The sequence below is a fragment of the Artemia franciscana genome, chromosome 16 (genome assembly GCF_032884065.1).
Source record: "Artemia franciscana chromosome 16, ASM3288406v1, whole genome shotgun sequence".
NCBI lineage: Eukaryota > Metazoa > Arthropoda > Branchiopoda > Anostraca > Artemiidae > Artemia > Artemia franciscana.
In genome coordinates this window covers 20,858,815-20,879,694 of record NC_088878.1, presented here as the reverse complement: position 1 = coordinate 20,879,694, position 20,880 = coordinate 20,858,815, and the positions used below count along the sequence as shown (strand labels likewise).

The 20,880-nt window shown below is 37.0% G+C and overlaps 1 protein-coding gene across 2 annotated transcripts in view; it reads left to right on the top strand.

Annotated features, from left to right (window-relative positions):
• The window catches only part of LOC136037203 (TSC22 domain family protein 1-like), a 98,366-nt gene that overhangs the window by 16,879 nt on the left and 60,607 nt on the right, over window positions 1-20,880 (top strand). For both annotated transcript variants that reach the window (XM_065719780.1, XM_065719779.1), the window contains exon 3: window positions 1,532-3,524. In XM_065719780.1, coding sequence (XP_065575852.1) covers window positions 1,532-3,524 — 1,993 coding nt within the window. The remainder of the gene's footprint in view (window positions 1-1,531; window positions 3,525-20,880) is intronic.

Genomic DNA, 20,880 nt, shown 5'->3' with positions numbered 1-20,880 from the left:
TCTTGAGCCCTTCTTTGGAGGGGGCAGGAGATATACCTACCAGGAGATGAATAATCGCGTATGCCTTCTTGCAGAATTATACGTTTTTCAGCCATGATGTTTTTAAGCAATTTGTTGGGCTACTCCGAAGAAGTTACAACTTAAAAAAAAAACGAAAAAAAAGCATAGAGATGTTATGAGATTACTGTTGCACCAATGAATAAAATGATTCTAAAATTTGCAGTTGACGTTAAAAAAAATGAGGCAGAATTTCCTTGCACATGAGGACTGGACTAGACTAGCTTAGTGTGCGCCACAGGAGAGAAATGATGAGAAATTGAGCTCCAGAAGACGCTTTTTGTCAACTCTTTTTAAAGCTTCATCTTATAGATGAATAAAAGATGTTGCACGGGACTCGATAGGGTGACTAATAACTCCTTTATCTTTGATTCGTTTAAATTGACCTTCCAAGAATCAGAACTCTTTTCTATCCTCATGAGATCCGCCTATAGAAGTAAGAAACTTTTGGCTTTTACTTCATTCCTACGATCACCTGCCTGATACGCGATATCGTTACCAGTTTGGTATAAAGGATTTACAGGGTTGTCGCCTATGTCATTGGCATATACATGAAAATAGATGGGCCCAGGGACACTACCCTGAGAAGCCCCCTCTTCTAAGGAAAATTATTGTAGGGTAGAAATGACAAAAAAAAATCAGAGGGTATGGTGGTTTGGCTGATGTCTTATCAGTCTTTAAAAGACGACCAAAAGTTCCTGCGTATTGAGTTTCTTCAATTGACCCCAATGTCACACTCTTTTGAGAATTTTTAAGGTGACAAAATATAATATCTTGGTTATCATATTGTATCTTTTTACCAGAAGTTGAATCCACTCCAACTATTTTGGCATTTAAGCTGTCTAGTGTTAAAGGTTTTATGTGAAATGTGTGCTGCTTGTTGCCACTTTTTGGACGACACTTTTTACAAGTAATTTTTGTCTGGCCTCATATGAAGCGGGTGACTATAAAAAGTTGGGACGGACATTCGATCATAAATTCTAAGGAACTATATACTTCGAATTACCAGGATAATCAGGGTAAGGGGAGGTTCTCGTATTGTTTCCCTGGGGCTCCAAGTGGCATCTTGCCAAAATTTTGAAATATTAATCAAGATATGCAAATCAAAGATATGTCTAGGGATTGTATGATGTAGATGGTGCTAGTGCTTTTATGTATAGCCCAGTCATGGATTGAGGCTTAGTAAATACATCGAGTAGAAATTTGAGCTTGTAACTCTGTTGAAATCAAAATCATGCCAGAATTGATAATCGATATGACTTGAGGGTCCTAGGTAGAGCCCTCTCTGCTCACCTAGTCTATTTAGAAATATTATGGCTCTTTAAATTTAACAGTTAAAAAAATACTCCTCCAGATTTTATCTTGGAAAACCATATCTCAAAACTTGAACCAAGGAATAATAAATATTAGGATATGAATAGATGAAAAAGAAGATCACTACTTGGATACTTTTTTATGCAAATTTTTTTTTTAGGAAGCATTGACCTTGGTGATGACTCTAATGATGAATCACACACAGAAGACACCTCAGATATCACTGATAATGGAGATCCGGTTGTGGATACGGCAGTAAATGTTGCTACAAGTGTGGAATCTATAGCTAGTCGTTTTACTGTTGTTCGAGCTTCTCCGTCTGCAAGCTCTCAGCCTTATCGAAGAGGCAGATGGACTATCGAAGATTCTTATCAGAACATTTGCTCTGTTGATACTGCTGCGGCGGGAGTAAGGTCTTCCCATGATGTGGGTGTTCGCCCTTCGACAAGTGAAGTTGAGTCAGTGCCCATGGTCAAAGCGGAAAACGAACCTGACGTGGATTTGAGAAGAAGTATATCCAGTCAGGAAAGTATCCTTGATATTCCTGTTGCTAGTCATACTGATGATGATAATTCTATTCTTCAGCCAAAAAAAGTGATTACCTCTGGCGATATCGGAAATGCTAGTACAATATGTCAGAACTCTGTCTCAGTGAATGAAATGGGCTGTAAAAGCAATTATAGTGGTGCTGGTGTTAGCTCATATGGTCTTACTGAAGATGATCATATTTCAGGCTTGTGTCAAACGTCTGCTAACCACCAGATGCTCAGCTCTCAGGAAGATATTTTAAGTCTTAGTAATGCATCTGGTGAAAGAGCCTCTGATTTGAATGAATGTCAGCCAGCTTCCCAGAATACTGAATATCTTTTGTCACATCATCCAAATCCTTTGAATGCGCAATCCTCGCCATTGCTAAACGAAAAAGAAATAAGAGAAATTCTAGATATGAAAGGAAACGAAGCAGTCAATAGAAATCGCAATATGACACCACTTTGCCAGCCGGTTGTGAATACTCCATGTGTAACCAACGAAGCCCCTAAGCTCATCCAAGGAAATCTATTACAGAACAAAGTTGGAATTTCCCACCCTGCTTCTTATGCATCTATTCTCTCTCAAAATGCCAACATTCACGATTCTTCTACGAGTTGTATGCAGATTTCAGGAGACATACCCATTGCGTCTTTCGATCAGCACCCTAAATCTCCCATTAAAGTAAATGCAGTGAACAGCGAGTACGTGCTGCAAGACTCTAGTATTTCTAGCAATCAAAGATGTTACAGTAATGATCCTTTGAATAATCAAGCATCTTACAGTAGTAACCCCGAAAATTCTAAATCCTACAACTTGAAAGAAGAAAACTTTGGAGCAAGATTTAATGAAGGCGTGCAAGAGAGTAATTATCATCATATGAATCCCCAAACAATCCAACAGAGTACTCCTCAGCAGTTTGCTCAGCAATCATCACAGTCAAGGTCGTCTGTGAACTATAATTTGGAGCTGATGAATGAAACTAAACTAAAAAATGCATCACAATTGGGAGCTTCTGAAAATTTCCAGTTAATGACAACTCAACAGGTGCAACAGACAAAAAAAAATGGTGCTACTCAGTGTGATTTTGGTGTTGTGTCATCGTTGCCGGCTACGCATTCTCAGTTTGAGGAAAAGTTTGTATCTGATCCTGGAAATGAGTCATACAATCAGCTATCACCAATGATTCAGTCAAATCAGCCTCTTAACCTCCATCCTGCAGTTAATGCTAATTTTCAAGGGACTCAGGCTCTTGGAAGTACAGTCTCGTTTACTAGTGGAACAACACAAGCTGTGAATCCTCGACCATTAAAACTACCACCTTCTGTTCAGAATGAGCATAAAACTGGAAGTCCATCTGTTCAAAATTTAGCTACTATAAACCCAGACGTTTCAGGTTATGGGTCAAATGTCATAAATTCCATTCAGAATGTCCAGCAACCGAGGTTTCAATCGCCCGCTGAGTCTTGCAATCAAAATATTTTACAGCAACATCCAAATGTGAATCTGATAAATCCAAACTCAAATCAACCAGGGTCAATGCTATCTCAACAATTAGAAAGAGAAAATGTGAGACCAATGATTCATGCCGCTCTGCAGATTCAAGACCACGATGTAGGGTCAAGGTTAGTCTCTTTTTCTTTTTTCTTTCTGTAGTGTTTCAAGCTAGATTTTGTATTTGAATTCAAAGGAAGACTTTTTTTTTACTAAAAGGTCTTCATGTGTCATAGTTAACGCAATAAGGTTAACTTAGTAAAGACTCATATGTTTCCATATATTTTTGTTTTTCCCAACCCTTATTTTATAGAACGGATGGTCAAAGGCACACATAGCTTATTCGTTGTCCTGAGGCATTGTCAATTTCTTTGATCCTTGCCTTAAAAATGGCTTAAGGATGAATAACCGCGTTTGTCTAAATGGTGCCACTACAGATGCTTTGCCTGGAGTTGCTCCCCCTTGCCCTTCCCCCGGGTTATGGCACTGCTAGTGGTTAAAAAGCCGGAAATTGGCCATTTGATCAGAAATTGGTTCTTTTAAGAGCCAAAACATATTGGAGCATAGCTTGCTGTCTATTTATCTTGGATGCCTTTGCAACCGTATATAATGTTGGATAAAAGCTTTATAATATCTGTTTTAGTAAAAATGGTCAAAAGGTTGAAAAAAATGCCTCTGTGGGCGGAACAATCCCTATTACCCCTGGGATAGGGCCCAATGAATGTGGATAACCCATTTAAAACAGACATCATAAATGCAACTTTTGAGAAAAGCGGACATGTTAAGCCTTGTTGAATTCAGAGTCTTACTATAATTTTCTATCTGTATGATTGATAGGCATAGAGTGAGGCCTTGGGTCCCTATCCTCTCCAACTATCCTGTAACACCCAATTAGCACACATAAAAGTGGTGTTACCCTTTTAACTGCAGGTCATTCATGCATTATCGGGAGAATGATCTTACCTGAATCATTAAAATTATTGCATGGCTTTCTAAAATCAAAACATATTGAGTGCATATTTTACAAATAGTGTTCGATTTTTGCTAATACAGGCATTCAAGAGTTTTTTTTCGGTAGCTGATTATAAATCTGTGCCTAGCAGTACTTTCAAACCTATTTTTGCACCCTGAGTCCTCAAACATTTAAAGATCATTGTTCTCTCTGACATATTTACCTAAGTTTGAGAGTGATATCTTCCCAGTTAATATCATGCACTCCCGTTGTCTTATACTTCTTAGGACAAAATCAATATAAATACGAATAAGGCACAATTCTGCTTAGCCTCTGATTCCACACCAAACAAACTACTAACATCGTCTTTTACCTTAACCGCTGTAATATGCTCATGATCTATTAAATGCAGAACTACAGGAGTCTGATGATTTAGACACTTCACAATGATTAATGGAAGTATGGAGGTTGGGTGAAAACACCTTCTTCATTACCGAAAACCATACTGTTCTTCTCTTAAAACTTTGTCTACTTAGTTTCTTAGTCTAATACTTATAATAATGCAAAGTGGTTTGTCTCTTACTGAAATAAGCTAATACTTCTATAATTTCCGCATTTGCCTTTTTCATAAAGGACTTCATAATTTTCACATCTTATCCCTAATTTTTGCAATCACCATGTTTCAAAAATTATTTTGTTATACTATCAGTACGTAAAGCCTGGGTATTTTTATGGCACTTGGTATTAACCAAGTGACATATAGCAGTCGCCAATTCTGTCGGTCTGTCCCGGTTTTGCTACTTTAGGCACTTCCAGGTAAGCTAGGACGATGAAATTTGGCAAGCGTATCAGGGACCGCACCAGATTAAATTAGAAATAGTCGTTTTCCCGATTTGACCATCTGGGGGGGAGTGGGGGCCCGGTTAATTCGCAAAAAATAGAAAAAATGAAGTATTTTTAACTTATCAGCGGGTATTTGGATCTTAATGAAATTTCATGTTTGGAATGATATTGTGTCTTAGAGCTCTTATTTTAAATCCCGACCGGATCTGATGACATTGGGGGGAGTCGGAGGGGGAAAACCTAAAGTCCCGGTTTTGCTACTTTAGGCACTTCCAGGTAAGCTAGGACGATGAAATTTGGCAAGCGTATCAGGGACCGGACCAGATTAAATTAGAAATAGTCGTTTTCCCGATTTGACCATCTGGGGGGGGGGGGAGTAGGGGCCGGTTAATTCGGAAAAATATAAAAAATGAAGTATTTTTAACTTATGAGCGGGTGATTGGATCTTAATGAAATTTGATGTTTGGAATGATATTGTGTCTCAGAGCTCTTATTTTAAATCCCGACTGGGTCTGATGACATTGGGGGGAGTTGGAGGGGGGAAACCTAAAATCTTGGAAAACACTTAGAGTAGATGGTTCGGGATGAAACTTGATGGGAAAAATAAGCGCAAGTCCTAGATACATGATTGACATAATCGGAACTTATTTGTTCTCTTTGGGGTAGTTGGGGGGGGGGGGGTTGTAAGTCTTAAAAATTAGAAAAATGAGGTATTTTCAACTTGCGAACGGGTGATCGGATCTCAATGAAATTTGATGTTTAGAAGGATATCGTGTCTTAGAGCTCTTATTTTAAATCCCGACCAGATCTTGTGATGGGGACGGGGAGTTGGGAGGGGGAACCTAAAACTTGGAAAACACTTAGAGTGGAGGGATCGGGATGAAACATGGTGGGAAAAATAAACACAAGTCCTAGATAGATGATTGACATAAACGGAACGGATCCGCTCTCTTTTGGGTAGTTGGGGGGGGGGGTTAATTCTGAAAAATTAGAAAAAATGAGGTATTTTTAACTTACGAACGGGTGATTGGATCTCCATGAAATTTGATTTTTAGAAGCATATCGTGGCTCAAAGCTCTTATTTTAAATCCTGACCGGATCTGGTGACATTGGGGGAAGTTTGGGGTGGGGAGACCTAAAATGATGGGAAACGCTTAGATTGGAGGGATTGGGATGAAACTTGGTTGGAAAAATAAGCAAAAGTCTTGCATACGTAATTTACATAATTGGAACGGATCCGCTCAATTGCGGGGGGGGGGGGGGTAATTCTGAAAAATAAGAAAAATAACGTATTTTTAACTTACGAAGGAGTGATCGGATCTTCATGAAACTTCATATTTAGAAGGACCTCGTAACTCTGATATCTTATTTTAAATCTCAACCGGATCAAACGTAATTGGGGGGGGGCAGTTGGGGGGACCGGAAATCTTAGAAAATACTTAAAGCGGTGAGATCAGGATGAAACTGGATGGGAAGAATAGAAACCTGTCTAAGATACGTGACTGACATAACTGGACCGGATCTGCTCTCTTTGGTGGAATTGGGAGGGGGGAGGTAATTTTGAAAATTGAGGTATTTGTAACTTACGAAAGGGTGACCAGATCTTAATGAAATTTGATATTTAGAAGGATCTTGTGCTATAAAGTTTAACTTTAGGTTCTGACCTTCTCACAAGTGCCAAATGAGCTCTTGGCTCTTGGCTCTTCCGACCTCGTACCATATGAGCTCTCGGCTCTTCCGACCTCGTCCAAATGAGCTCTTGGCTCTTCCGACCTCGTACCATATGAGCTCTCGGCTCTTCCGACCTCGTCACAAGTGCCATATGAGCTCTTAGCTCTTGTTAAATGTTTAAAAGCGTATCGAACTCCTAACTAAATGCATCTTCCTTCACTTCTAGATGGTCCACCGTTCTTTTGTTATTTTCTGTGTCTTTTCCTACAACTTTACCGCGGCTGAACGTATTCGCAATATACCTGCCTATCTCTCAATCACTAATTGTGGCTACATTTCTATCTGTAACTGAGACTAGTCCAAACTGACTGCTTCCCCTTGACTTCTTAACATGCCAATACTATGCAGTCTGGTTTCATCTTTCAGAACCTCAACAATGTTATCCACAACCTCTATTTTACATTATTATATTATTATTATGTTCATATTATATATATATATATATATATATATATATATATATATATATATATATATATATATATATATATATATATATATATATATATATATATATATATATATATATATATATATATATGTTATATCATTATATTTCATCATTATAAAATATATTTTATTATTATATTATATTATTCTTCATACATATTTTAATACCCTCTCTACTCCTCTTATGTTGTCGTCAGATCTATGCCTCATAAGCTTCTTTTCCAAATTTCCTCCTCCCTTCTGCCAAGCGTTAAGCTTTTTTGCCCGATTTTTCAATCTGTTTCTCTAGCTCTCCTCTTAAAAAACCTGATTCTTCGAGACTATTGTCTAAAGCCGTCAAATCCATGTTTTAGAATCCATCTTCTAGTCAATGGGCTAAATAAACTTTTAGCTGAAACTATTTGCTTAATTTTCTATTAAGCGCAAATGACATTAACCTTTGAGGTTGAGATGTAGTTAGGCTGCACTCTCGCGCTGATCGGTGGTAAAACTTAGTGACCAATTAATTTAGTTTTACCATTTTGAAAATACTCTTATTTTCGAATTCTTTTCCTCTAAATCCGTTGGAAAATCAGGTGGATTAACAGAACTTTCAATAAACGAAATCTATTTAGTTTTCAGTAAAACACAATGACACTTTGGTCTTTTTGGCGTTTGAGGGGTTGCATCACCATGTTTATTTGTGGTAATTGACTTGGCTCCATCGTTACCGTGAATATGGTGTAGAATTATCACTTTTTGTCTTTTAAATACTCGTTTGTATCCATTAAATAAAGAAATTTGTTGACCTCTAAAATAATTTTCTTCCCGAGCGTCATTCAAAATAGTTTGTTGAAAACGTCCAAGTTCATATTGATCATGAAGAACTTGGTTAAGTAGGCACTTGATTATGGAGATACCCCGAAATTTCTTTTAAAAATACTTACTTGATTTGTCAAACTTGCTTCAAAAACAAGAGCTAAGAGCTCATATGGCACTTGTGACGAGGCCGGAAGAGCCAAGAGCTCATATGGTATGAGCTCTAGCGAAATTCTAAGGATCAATAGATTGATTTAAAAGGAAAATCAGAGGCTTAATGCCGGTCGGGATTTAAAATAAGACCTCTGAGTCGCGAGGTCTTTCTAAATATCGAAATTCATTAAGATCCGACACCCACTCGTAAGTTATAAATACCTCATTTTTTCTAATTTTACCTCTCCCTTCAGCCCCACAGATGATCGAATCGGGGGAAACGACTTTATCAAGTCAATTTTTGCAGCTTTCTGATATGCCTACCAATTTTCATCGTTCTAGCACGTTCAGAAGCCCCAAACTCTCCAAAGCACTGAACCCCACCCCCTAGCTCCTCCAAAGAGAGCGGATCCAGTACGGTTACGTCAATCACGTATCTACGACACTTGCTTATTCTACCCACCGAGTTTCATCCCGATTTTTCCACTCTATTCGTTTTCCAAGATTTCTGGTTTCCCCCTCCAACTCCTCCCAATGTCAACAGATCTGATCGTGATTTGAAATAAGAGCTCCGAGACATGATTTCCTTCTAAATATCAAATTTCATTAATATCTGATCACCCGTTCTTAAGTTAAAATTACCTCAATTTTTCTAATTTTTCCAAATTAACACCCCCCAGCTCCCCCAAAGAGAGCGAATCCGTTCCAATTATATCAATCACGTATCTATAACTTGTGCTTATTCTTCCCATCAAGTTTCATCCCGATTTCTCCTCTCTAAGCGTTTTCCAAGATTTCCGGTTTCCAAGATTTCTGTCTCCCCTGTCCATCCCTCTATGCCCCTGGACCCTGTTCGGATTAAAAATGGAGCGTCTGAGACATAAGATTATTCTAAATATCAAGTTTCATTAAGATCTATTCATTAAAATTCTATTTACTTAGATGTCTGTGGAGATAATATCTCATCCCTTTTTATTCTGTTTGAGTCAGGTGATTTGTCAGCCTGGATGTGTTGACTTTTCCCCTCTTTTTCCTGTTGTAAACTAGGCTGTTCCGTGATGCTGCTGACACATGCTTTCATATTAGATGACGCTAGGGGCATGATGTTATTTGCTTATTGTTATTTTTTGTCTCATATTCTATGTATAGAATAAGTGATTCTTTGAAAGAAGTAGTCCTGTTCTTTTTCAAATGATTGCTAAAAAGATTTTATTAGCCATGCAGTCCCGTAAACCATTTCTACAAGAAAATAAATAACACACTAAATAACCCTACCCCACAAGTAAAGATAATATTACATTACATCGCATCAAAATGCAAATAAAGCTTTACACACATAAGCAATTTATTCAATTTCTCCCTGTATGTGATGGGTATCCTAACGAACCGAGATCCACCTGTCTCATATTCCCAAAATTCCTGCTGCTTAAAAAATTCTTGCAAACATTAAGTCTCCATTATATAAGCAAAAGAGCTCACTCATTTTATTCTTTTTAAAGTCAAGAAAGTCTTATCTAGATTGAGGAAGAGAATCATCAACTAATTCAATATTTTCTTAAAAGTAGAAAAAAGGGGTATAATTTCCCTTGTTTCATAATCAAGCATTATGTGTGCATACATAACAAAGTTTCTTTTTCACATCCTGGTTTTAACTTTCCATCACTCTTCCCTCTATCTTTCTTTTTTTTCGCTCTTCCCTCTATCTGGTTTATTTCAGGTCAGATAGAGAGATCGATCAGATCACATTATTGCATCGGGATGCAACAATATTGCTTTAGTATTTTTGTTTTTTATTCTCAATGTGAAGTTTGTCTAGGAGGAAAATGGGAAGAATCTCTAAATTATTGTCCTTAGGACATCTAGGAGAAGGGGTTGTTGGATCTTGACCAAACTTTGTCTAGGAGGAAAATGGGAAGAACTTCTAATTAGTGTCATTAGGACATCTAGGAGAAGGGGTTGTGGGATCTCGACCAAACTTGGCAGGAAAAAAGATTAAGTTTCTCGGTTGTCCCAGTCGGTAAATCCTTATAATCGATTGTTGACCGCAACGGGTTGTCGAATTTTAACAAAATTTGACGGGAATTGAAGGATGATCTACGCGTTGTGGAATTTGTGTCCGAATATAATCTGTGTTAGATGGCCTACGTAATTAAAAATTAAGTATGGCAAAGCTCCCATTCCTCCTTAAAGAAAAGGTGACTTGTATGGAAATTATAAGGGAAATCGTTTGACTGAAAGTTAAGGAGTGAGGAGGCGATATGTCCTCTTTTTCCATGCTTTTACATTTCAACAATGTTAAAAGAAAGCTTTTAAAAGCTTACTATAGTTCTTGCTTTATGCGGCTAAATCCGAGAAGTATTAGCATTAATTTCGAGGAATATAAAGATTTATCTGTTAACTAAGTATATATTATTGGAAGCCATTATAGTGACAATGTGTATGACTGTGAAGCTTGGGTTCTCCAAAAGACGGAGGAAGATCTGTTAAATGTTGCAGAGAAACTGTCCAGTAATAGTTTCTGATACTCGTTTGGTACTCGTGCAACCAAAAGCTGTACAAAAAGTTTGTTTCCGATCCCACTTTCTAGGGCTGAACGAGAGAAAAATTAAGATGATTAGGCCACTTTTACAGATTAAGGATGATGAATTTTAAGAGATGCTTTTCGGCCGTTCTTCTTAGAGCAACCGAAAAGTAGGTCCTCCTGAATTGTTGGAAGGGTTTAAAAAATGATTTATAGGTTGAATTTCATTAAAGCGGTAAATAGTGAGAATTTGAATGGACGAGGGTTCAGGAGGAGCATGGACGGCGGTTCTGACACCAGATTGCTTGGTGCTGCAACAAATTGTTAATAGTGGAAATTTAGGCTTTATTTCTCATAGTTTTCTAATAGCGCCATCTGAAAAATGCCTCTCATGGTAAATTTTTATAATAGATGGGACTAATTGTGTTTCGTTGTTTTTCCTCTTTTTGTTCAGTTAATTCCCAAAAAAATTATTGTCTGATGAGAAAGTGTAGACAAGATAGTTAGAATTAATGGCTCATCTGCATAAATTTTTCATGCATTACAGATGGATTAAAAGGGTTATTTAATGATAGGGAAGACTAAATACAATTGACAAATAGAATTTATGTGAGTATAGCGTTCAGAAAAAATTTGACATACGAAATTTTTAATTATAGATATTTTGTAGTAGCTTCAGTATACATACTTTATCTATGTATTATTAACCTCATTTCGATGCGTTTTTTTTTTGTAAGTTCTTTTTATATTCTATTTTATTCCTTGCTATTCCACTGTCAATACCTTTTAAATAAACAAACATAAAACACTCCAACCCACACTTAGTTGAGAAGAACTTAGTTGATGCCCTTTCGAATTAGAAATTAGGAAAGTTACTCAGATCTGAATTGGTAATGTACCCGACTATAGCCTCAGCAGTACGGAAAAATATATTTCCTCCAAAAGTGTTTCCATACCTACCGAGTCGTGAGGTCTCGCGACTTTGCCGAAAATTTAACAATCGAAAACGAAATATGACAATCCACTAAGATAACCAAAATTCCCACTATTACCGGTTCAGAAAACTTTAAGTCGCTTTTATTTGGAATTTGGGAGAAATAGCTCAGGCTTATAAAACTCAAATTAGAGAGCGTGAACTGTGTTTTAAAAAAAAGGAACAACAAAACTAGCTTTTCAAATAAAAGTAAAAAGAAATATGAAAACTTAACTTTAATTTTACTTCCACTAATGTAGCGATGGTGCTTGTGTATATTGTATCAGTGAATCAGGGGACCACGGGGGAGTACAAGCAATACAAATACTACGTATCTGATCCGACTTATTCTGCTTGTCCATACACAAGGTTACAAATAAAAAAAAGGATTATTTACAACTGCCCTGTGTATATTGAAAGTTTATGGTTTAATCTCTTTTCAATTGAATTTTTGTCGAAACATTGTAATGCACCAATTCAACTGCATCCTGACTATGCCAAAAACAGGACATAGTGGTGAATTTCGCTTATTAAAGCCGGCGAGATCAACTCTATTTGGATCTCAAAACGTAACCGAGACTACCTGTAAGAAAACGGCTACCCTCATAGTCCTACAGACGTTTTGTTTGAGTCCACCGAAAATCCACCAATTTGAAGTGGCCTTTGCCCGATTTTTGAACAAGAGAAAAGAAACCATTGACCTGTGCCATCAAACTTGTCAAGTTCTTATCACTTATTTTGAGTTTCTGGCCGTCAAGGTTCTGTACTACGTAGAATTAGGTCCTAAATATTGAAAAAAGATTAATAGTTTATTCAACTTTGATTTAACGAAACGTTACATTTTGATTCCTTTGCTACGCTCTTAATCTTATCAGTATTAGGCTCCTGTGTTTAATTTTTTGTTCCAGTCAATGTTTCCGTGATTTTTTTTGTTTTGTTTTTTTGTTATCGAGATTAGCTGTATAGATATGAAGTTTTTTTATATTTTTATAGTCTACTCCATGGTCTAACCATATTTACTGCCATTTGGAGGCAATAATTGTGGGGGTGGGGGCAGAGATGAGGAAACGAATTGACCCAACATTATAAGTTTTTGAAATAAGAAATGTGGGCTCTTTGATTTGGGAAATCCTTTGTCTTTTCTACATTGGGGGCATCTGACTTAACAAAAGGCAGGGAAAAATGTGGAACGCTCTTATGTGTGATAACCTCTGAGCATTTTACGTTTGACTTGATGATTTGTATTTCTGTGCGTTTTAGATTTCCTTTATTATTCACAGCAGTTTTTTCCGTGTTGGGCTTGCCTTATCATATGACTTTCTTCTGCTCGTTTTGGCCTTTAATCTGACTTCTTTCTTTTTAACTAGCCGTAATACGAACACCAACTGAAATAGCCGTGATAAATAAATGAAACCTAAACGCACAAAGATTACCACGCATAAGCGTGGGATCACCATCCCCTCAAACTCCCTGAAAGTCAATGTCATTTGCGCTAATGACGGTGCCATCTAGTAGTAAAGAGTAGAACTACAAGTTAAGAATAATTAGTTTCTTTTGTTTCCTGTAACATTAGACACAGGAGAAATTGAAAGTGACTTGCAAATTGAGGTTTTTCGTTACATATTCATGATATTTTAAATTACTTTAATTACTATTACTATTTGTTGGTTCTAAATTCGTAAGCACGTTCGATGACGTTTGAAAGGGTTTTTTATTGTTATTTTCTTTTCATATTGCAACAAATATTTTCTTTTAATTTAAATGGTCGATGGACTATATTAGGCAATAATGGATATAATATGTGAAGTGGAGGGGCTGTAAAAATAGGCTACTTACATAATAACAGGACATACTCCACTCTACCGGATTATTTCTTGTTGTTTACAGGATAATGACTAAAATTTCGGATCCTGCGGGGGTAGGTGCGATCTCTTAAGTCCCACTTCCTGACTGACTGTCTGGTCTTCATCATACCTTCAAATTTGATGTTAGGCGTTGGCGTGGCACCTTTATTGCGTTGTTTTGAAAATCTTAGTGAGTATATTTATTTGTGCCATTAAGTTTTCATCAAATTTGATAATTTGGATCGATTCATTGAAAAAAGCAAATACTGTTGCAATTCATAATGACACTTTTTGGGGAAAACGTACTGAAAGCGTGTTTTTAGATATTTCACTTGGAATACTCAACCACTACCAGTAGTAAGGGTACCTTTTTGGAATATACCTAAGTAGCTAGGCACCGCTAGTGGTACCACTAGCTTGGATGAGGTGTAGAAGGTATAAGGAGGATGGATTATCGTTCTGGAACTTTTTTGACTCAATATTTTTATCGACTTCTGGGTAGATGGAGGGAGGGAGGGAATGCGTTTACGAAGGGCTTATTTAGGCACATTTTCGATACTTTGTTTCAAAAAAGTGTTTTGGTATTTTCTAGAAACTTTGAAAGGGCTCTGCCTCCCTCCTGAGATTTCAAACAACATTGTAGCTGAGTACTTAGCTAAACTTATAAATCCAAAGACTCAATTGCTGAAATAAATGACAGTCTTCAAGAGGGAGCTGATAATTATAGGGATGTTAAACTTGATTATAAAGGATTATAAATTAATGCACCAAGTATCTCTTCCAGCCAGAAAAAACTCCTTCTCGCCCTCATTTTAACCTTCTCTGGCAGAATGGATGATACATGCTAATTGTCAACCCAATTAGTCCATATGTGTTGGAATGCATAGCAAACAGACAATGGAATAAACGAAGGGTTATTTTGACATGGACATGAGCTCTTATCTAGAAATTCTGTATTACCTTTATAGGGCTGTCTAGATTTCCTAGAATTTCCTAGAATGCCTAGATTTCGTAATCTACGCAGGTCTAAGGGAGGTGCTAGACAGGGAATAGCACTGAAAAAAAGGAATAATTCGATCCATTTCCTTGTATCAGATTAACGACGCTTCTTGACTACTAAGGTCCCTGCGTCGGCCCTGCAGTGCATTCCTGCAGCATGGTTCGATCTCTGGGTCCCGTATTACCAAGCTAAGATCAAACCCACTGCGCCACCACAGGACTCCATTTCCTTGAGTTATATTGAATGTTTTAATTTGAATAAAGCGCCTTGGTCTCTTGCGAATTTGCCTTATTTATATCCTCTCCGAAAGAAATGCTACGCACGTGCTCTGTTTTTCCGAAAGTATGGATTTAAACGGTATCCATAGACCTAGTCTTTAATTACTAATTTCGATTTTGTAATTGATATATGGGTGCTTTTTTTTCCCCAACTAGCCTTTTCTCCTATTAAAAGTATTACATTTCGCCAAACATGAGCGTAGTATCAGATTTATTTTTATGAGGCATGTCATATATACGTATTTGACTCTAAATAAATCCTGTTTGCCAGATGTTAATGTTTTATGATAGGGTAGGATGCATAAAATTAATAGTGACGATAATGCGAATCTGGTTTAAAGTCGTTTTCAGTTGTATATTTCAGACCAATTATTTGGTTTGCAATTGTAAAATAGAAGGATGTCGAATTGTAAGCTCGCGTCATTGTAGTTAACGGAAAGATAACTATATTTTCGCTCGGAGGAGGGGAGGCTTCAAACTGATCTCCGGGGAAATCTCTACATCCAGTTATTTTTGTTGTATTATACAATTACTTTATCTGTAAGTTTTGTAGTCATTTAAACCCACGGTAGTACTCACTGGACGCTTTCTTGCATACTACGAGGTAAGGAGGCAGAATTGGAGGCATACAGAAGGTAAGGCGGGAGGCCTACTGCGTCATATTGGTGAATTATTGGAAATCGATATTTAGTTCAGAATCAGTGTCGTTTGTCACTCTTGAACCTCTCCCAAGTATTGAGAACGTTTCATGCCTTCCGTTTGAGTCGATGTGTAATGACAAACGTGGCTGATATAAAAAGTGGAGCACGCGAGGATGAAGAAGAAGATAAACGAAAACGTACTGTGTTTTATTATTGGTTGCTAATGTCTATCAGTGAACCAATAAGATTGAGGAAGTAAAAATCCTCACAACAAATAAGGGATACTATTGTTTATGGTAACAGAAGGGAGTCCTAAAAATAGTAATACTAGATTGGAAGATAGTCATATCTCCATTCCTGGATACCAGGTAATAGAAAAAAACACGAGTTCAAGTAGTTGCAGGAGGGGTATACTGGCAATAGTTAGAGCGGATATGATACTAAAGGGTAGATACTCCCCGTATTGGTGAGTATGTTGAGTTGGTGTGCTTTGGTCTAAAGGTTCCACTGGACCATGATATTACAAGAATTGTGTCCTATGGTGGCGCAGTGGATTTGACCTTAGCTTGGTAATACGGGACCCAGAGATCAAATCACGCTGCAGGAATGCACTGCAGGGCCGACGCAGGGACCTAGTAGTGAAGAAGCGTCGTTAATTATTAAATAAATAAATTACAAGAATTGATTATGTTTATAGAAGCCCTTCAGCCTCATCTAAGATTGATATAGAACGAGCTATAACAGATCGTTTTCAAACAATCAGTGTATCTCATAAAGATAATCTGCTCGTAGCTGGACACTTTAATTGTCTTTAAATATCATGGAAAGAAGGATTAGGTTATCATGAAGATAGTTCGACATAACAATCATACCTTGATTGCACACTTGACCTCTCCCTATATCTAGTTGTTGATTAACCAACTAGAGATAGAATCTACGTTTTTTGACCAGATAGCGATTGGAATAAAGCTCCGTCTAAAGACTGTAACTAATAGATTTGGTAAAAAGGCCTTAACAGATTACAAATCTATCAGGAGGAAGCTCAAAATGGTGAACTGGAGTGAAATTTTACTGGGATCAGTAGAATTGCAAGGGGAAAACTTCAAGTTTCCTTAACTCAAAATCCAAGACTGCAAGACTACTGTATCTTACAGTAGAAAGCCAAAGACCCTTCTATACATGACCAAGGAAATTAAGAAGTAGCAGAATAAAGAATAGAGATCTTTGGAAAAATAAAAAACAACTGACAGTTCAGACCAATACGAGAAGTCCAAAGAGCAATTCTTGCGGCTACTACTCTCACTAATATACTCTCAATACCCCCACTGTTACTTCTGCGGTTATGGATACTATTATTGCTAATGCTAAGGGTATTAGTAAAACTTCTAGGGAATGGTGAGGGTGATGTCATAGGAATGATGTATGGACGGATGGATGATATTGTCTATCAACATGTGAAATGACATCATTTTTATACAATCCTAAAAAAGGCCTTATGCTAGTTTTGCCTTTCTACAATTAGCCATGGCTTGATATTGTCCTAGGATTGACATTTTTGAATCAAAACACTACGAACATGTGGGTTATCAAAGGGGTGTACTAGCAATATCCCAGCAACGGCTTTGGGTATTAAGGTGAACCTTCCAGGGCCACAATTATTACTACCACTTTTGCTACTTCCGCTACTATTGCTGCTGCTATTGAACTAAATCAAAATAGTTTATGTGCATCCAGGCTGTCAAGAAATCCAGTTGGGATATCCTAGGTCTGGGATAGGGTATAAAGCAGAAACTTCCAGGGAAAACTTATGGTGCTTTAAAACTAATCTAAAGTCACTATGTGCATGCTGTTTATCCATAAGACGTCTTAGCAATATCTCAAGAAGGGCCGAGTGGATCAAGGTGAAACATTCGGGCTGCTATTATTACTACTTCTGCTCTTACTATTGCCCTAAATTGAACGGTTGTAAGTGCATCCAGGTTGTCAAAAGAGTATAGATACAGTATCTCAGGAACAGAAAGAGTATTAAATTTCATCTTTCAGGGAAGTTGAGGTGCGAAACTAAATCAAAATATACTATGTATATCCAGGTTTTCAAAAGGGTGTACATTATTAGAAATTGTTGAAAACTTTTATCCAACATATACATTATAAGCCAGTCTGGATTCTTACATAGAAAAACTGAAAGGATATGAAATATTCTTTTCTTAAAAAGACTATATCATTTAAAAACTTAAAAACTCCTTTCAGGTTTTAAAATGGTGATTTATTTTTCTTTAAACTTTAAAAAACTAGGTTTTTGAAATTAATTCTTAAAATATTTAACATACATGCCCCAAAACATGCAAATCAGAATGTTGCTGATCGGTAGGAAGCGGAAGATACGAACCGACCTGTCTTAGTATTACTAAGACATTCATAAAACCTCGATTTTATCGTCCAAACTAGATGGTATGATAGATAAAGAAATTGACCAAAATATTGGTTGAGCAGGAAGTGCAAGATCAAATGACTGTAATTACTCTTTATCCATACACACAAAATATCTTTCTCGAGATTTTTGGAACATTAGAGCTTAAATTAGTAAAAATGGGGCCTTAAATTTGTAAACCTAGTTGTTTTTATTATGCTACTAATGAGATGGACCATTTTGCACTCGAATTTTGACTGCTACCTTTTAGGGTATAGGTTAAAAATTCAAGATTTGTGCACAAAATGCATCCTTAATTCATTGGACTGGTTTTTACAAAAATGTGTTATAAACTAACTAACCTCTTGCTAGCCGAGAAACTACTTCAGGGTCTTGGTTTAACTTAAATTGAAGCCTTTTCAAAGCGTTCTTCAATTCAGTGGCGTCAATCCTTGAAAAAATAGGGAATGGGGCAAAATGTATTTTTCAAAATCTGGCGTGGAGCAAATTTGTCGTTGTATTTTTAGTGAAAATACCCACCCACCCCCCTCTTCAGGAAAAGGCATTTTTCAATGAAAATACTCCCTCAAAATGTATGTTCCAAAATCTAAGGGGAGATTGTAGGGAGAGGGACAAAAGGTAGGAGTAACATTCCCCCTAACTGACGCCACTGCTTCAGTCTCCTAAACAAGAGCTTCGTCATATGTTGGTTTCTTCTAAACTCTCAGAAAAGATTTGATTGCCTCTCAATTTCTCATTGTTAAAGATATGGCAGTATTTATATTTAGGAAATAAACACAAATGTAGGTTGTAAAAATATGGCAAGTGTGAATGGCCATTGTTTTGCATACGAATCCTGCAATCTAGCAAAGGACAAACTATGACCTTAGTTGCCAAAATAAAAAAAGCTTGTTTTTAAAGAAAGTTTCTAGTGGCGTTTCACACGCAACATATTTTAAAAGTTGCAATTTTCGTTGAGAATCAACTGAACGATAATGAACATTTTAGGGACTTGACGTCCTTCAAGTTTCACTTCTAATTAAAATAAAAAGTAAACATTCAAATTCTAATTGACTAGGTTTTCTTTCCCCCCACCTTGAAATACTAGGAAAATCATGTTCTAGCATGGGTATCACTGAGGGGGCAGTGTTGTGTCTCGTTTTTTTTTAGCTTTTTTTGAGGAGTAATCGAACCGTTGGTCGTAGAATATCGAAAGAGTGCTTATTAAGAAAATATCTAGTTTGCTTTTTAAATAATGAAATTTAAACAAGGAGGAGTAGTGACCACTTTATCTGTTTTTAGTAGAAAGAGTCGGCCCCTCTCGTAAAAAAGAGGCAAAAAATATTAACTAACACAGCATATGAACTGGTCAAACCGTACAGTACGTCCTTAGGAATGAATTGTTTTACGAGGCACTACTTATAAACCACCTAAAATTGGCAAATCGAATGGAAAATATACGATGCTATTGGGAAGATCGCTAATTACTGATATTTTGGTTGAGGGATCTCTCAGTGGTATCCATTTTGGGAAGGGGCTGGGAGGCATGTGCCAAAACATTCCTTTATACAATTTATTTTTAAACATTCCTTTACTGGGGATATTTTCATGGAAAATATGTTTTTTGTAATTCAATGGAATAAAAGACAAATTTGCCTCTCCCCTGTAGTTATTGAAAATGCATTCTTCTCCCCAGTTACAAACTTTGTGAATTAAAGTCACTTGGCTTACCTCCCTCCCCACTCTTATGCGCGCGCATTGAGCCTATAATAGTTATGTGCATGAATAAATGCTTGATTTTGGATTCCTGTTTTTTTTTTTTTTTTTTTAATTAGTGAACTTGGCTAACCGATGTTCAAATGCCGTTTCTAGTCTCCAATTGTATCTTTACATACTAACTCCCATTAAATAGTGAATTAAGTCTCATGCATGAAAATTTCTGGAAATGTACCCAAAATTTTCCAGTTTGATGTCGGTTTTTGAATGATTACCAAGAGTTTCTTTGTTAGTCGACATTTTGCCTAATGTTTTATGTGGCGTGATGTTGTTTTCATGTCATGTCTCCATGCTGGCTAGTGTTTCCCTTTGTTGAAGCCGGTTGTTACTCCAACGCCTCTAGCGGATCTTTTTGTCAATCGTGAGTTGAGCGATAAGAAATCAATTTTGCTTCAGTTCTCATCACTGACTTGCTGTTCAAACTCGAAAGGAAGAAAGTTACTGAATAGACGTTGTGCGTGAAATGATCATTGATAAACCAGTCATCTTAATTAATAAAGGTGTTGGTTGATATTAGGTGTGACAAAGTTTATTTAATTGAGTGTACTGTGTCTGAAATTATGCCCACCGCGGCTAGTAGTGTCTCTTCAGAAAGTTTTGTTGTTGCCTCGATTCCACCTTGTCGTACCCCTTCAATTGAAATGGGGCTTGATCTGGGATTGGGCTCCAGTGTGTCAAGTTCTGGCAGTAATGATTCTCCAGTACATTATGTTGGTAGATTTTCTTGTGATTTCACTGATACTGAATTGAATTATGCTGTTTTCTGCTTTGTCCGAGATTACGTTGGGTAAGCCCTTTCTTTCATTTATTTGCATTCTAAAGGAAACATGTCAATAAAATACAGAAGTAATGTTATGTTTCTTATTTCATGCTTTTCCCAAATATTCTGGTTACTTTCCTGACACCCCCCCCCCCTTCTGACGGTGCAGATCGACTTGTCCGTGATGTATTTTTAATTATTTGCAGGGTTTTCGACTGCAAAATAGCCAAAACTGAGCTCTTCAAGGCCCATTCATAATGAAGTTTTTACTACTGCCGAAATTTAGCCAGTGCTAGTTTGCACATATGAGACTTTTTTTTAGAATTTTTCTGCTAATTGGGAAGTTTTATGAGAAAT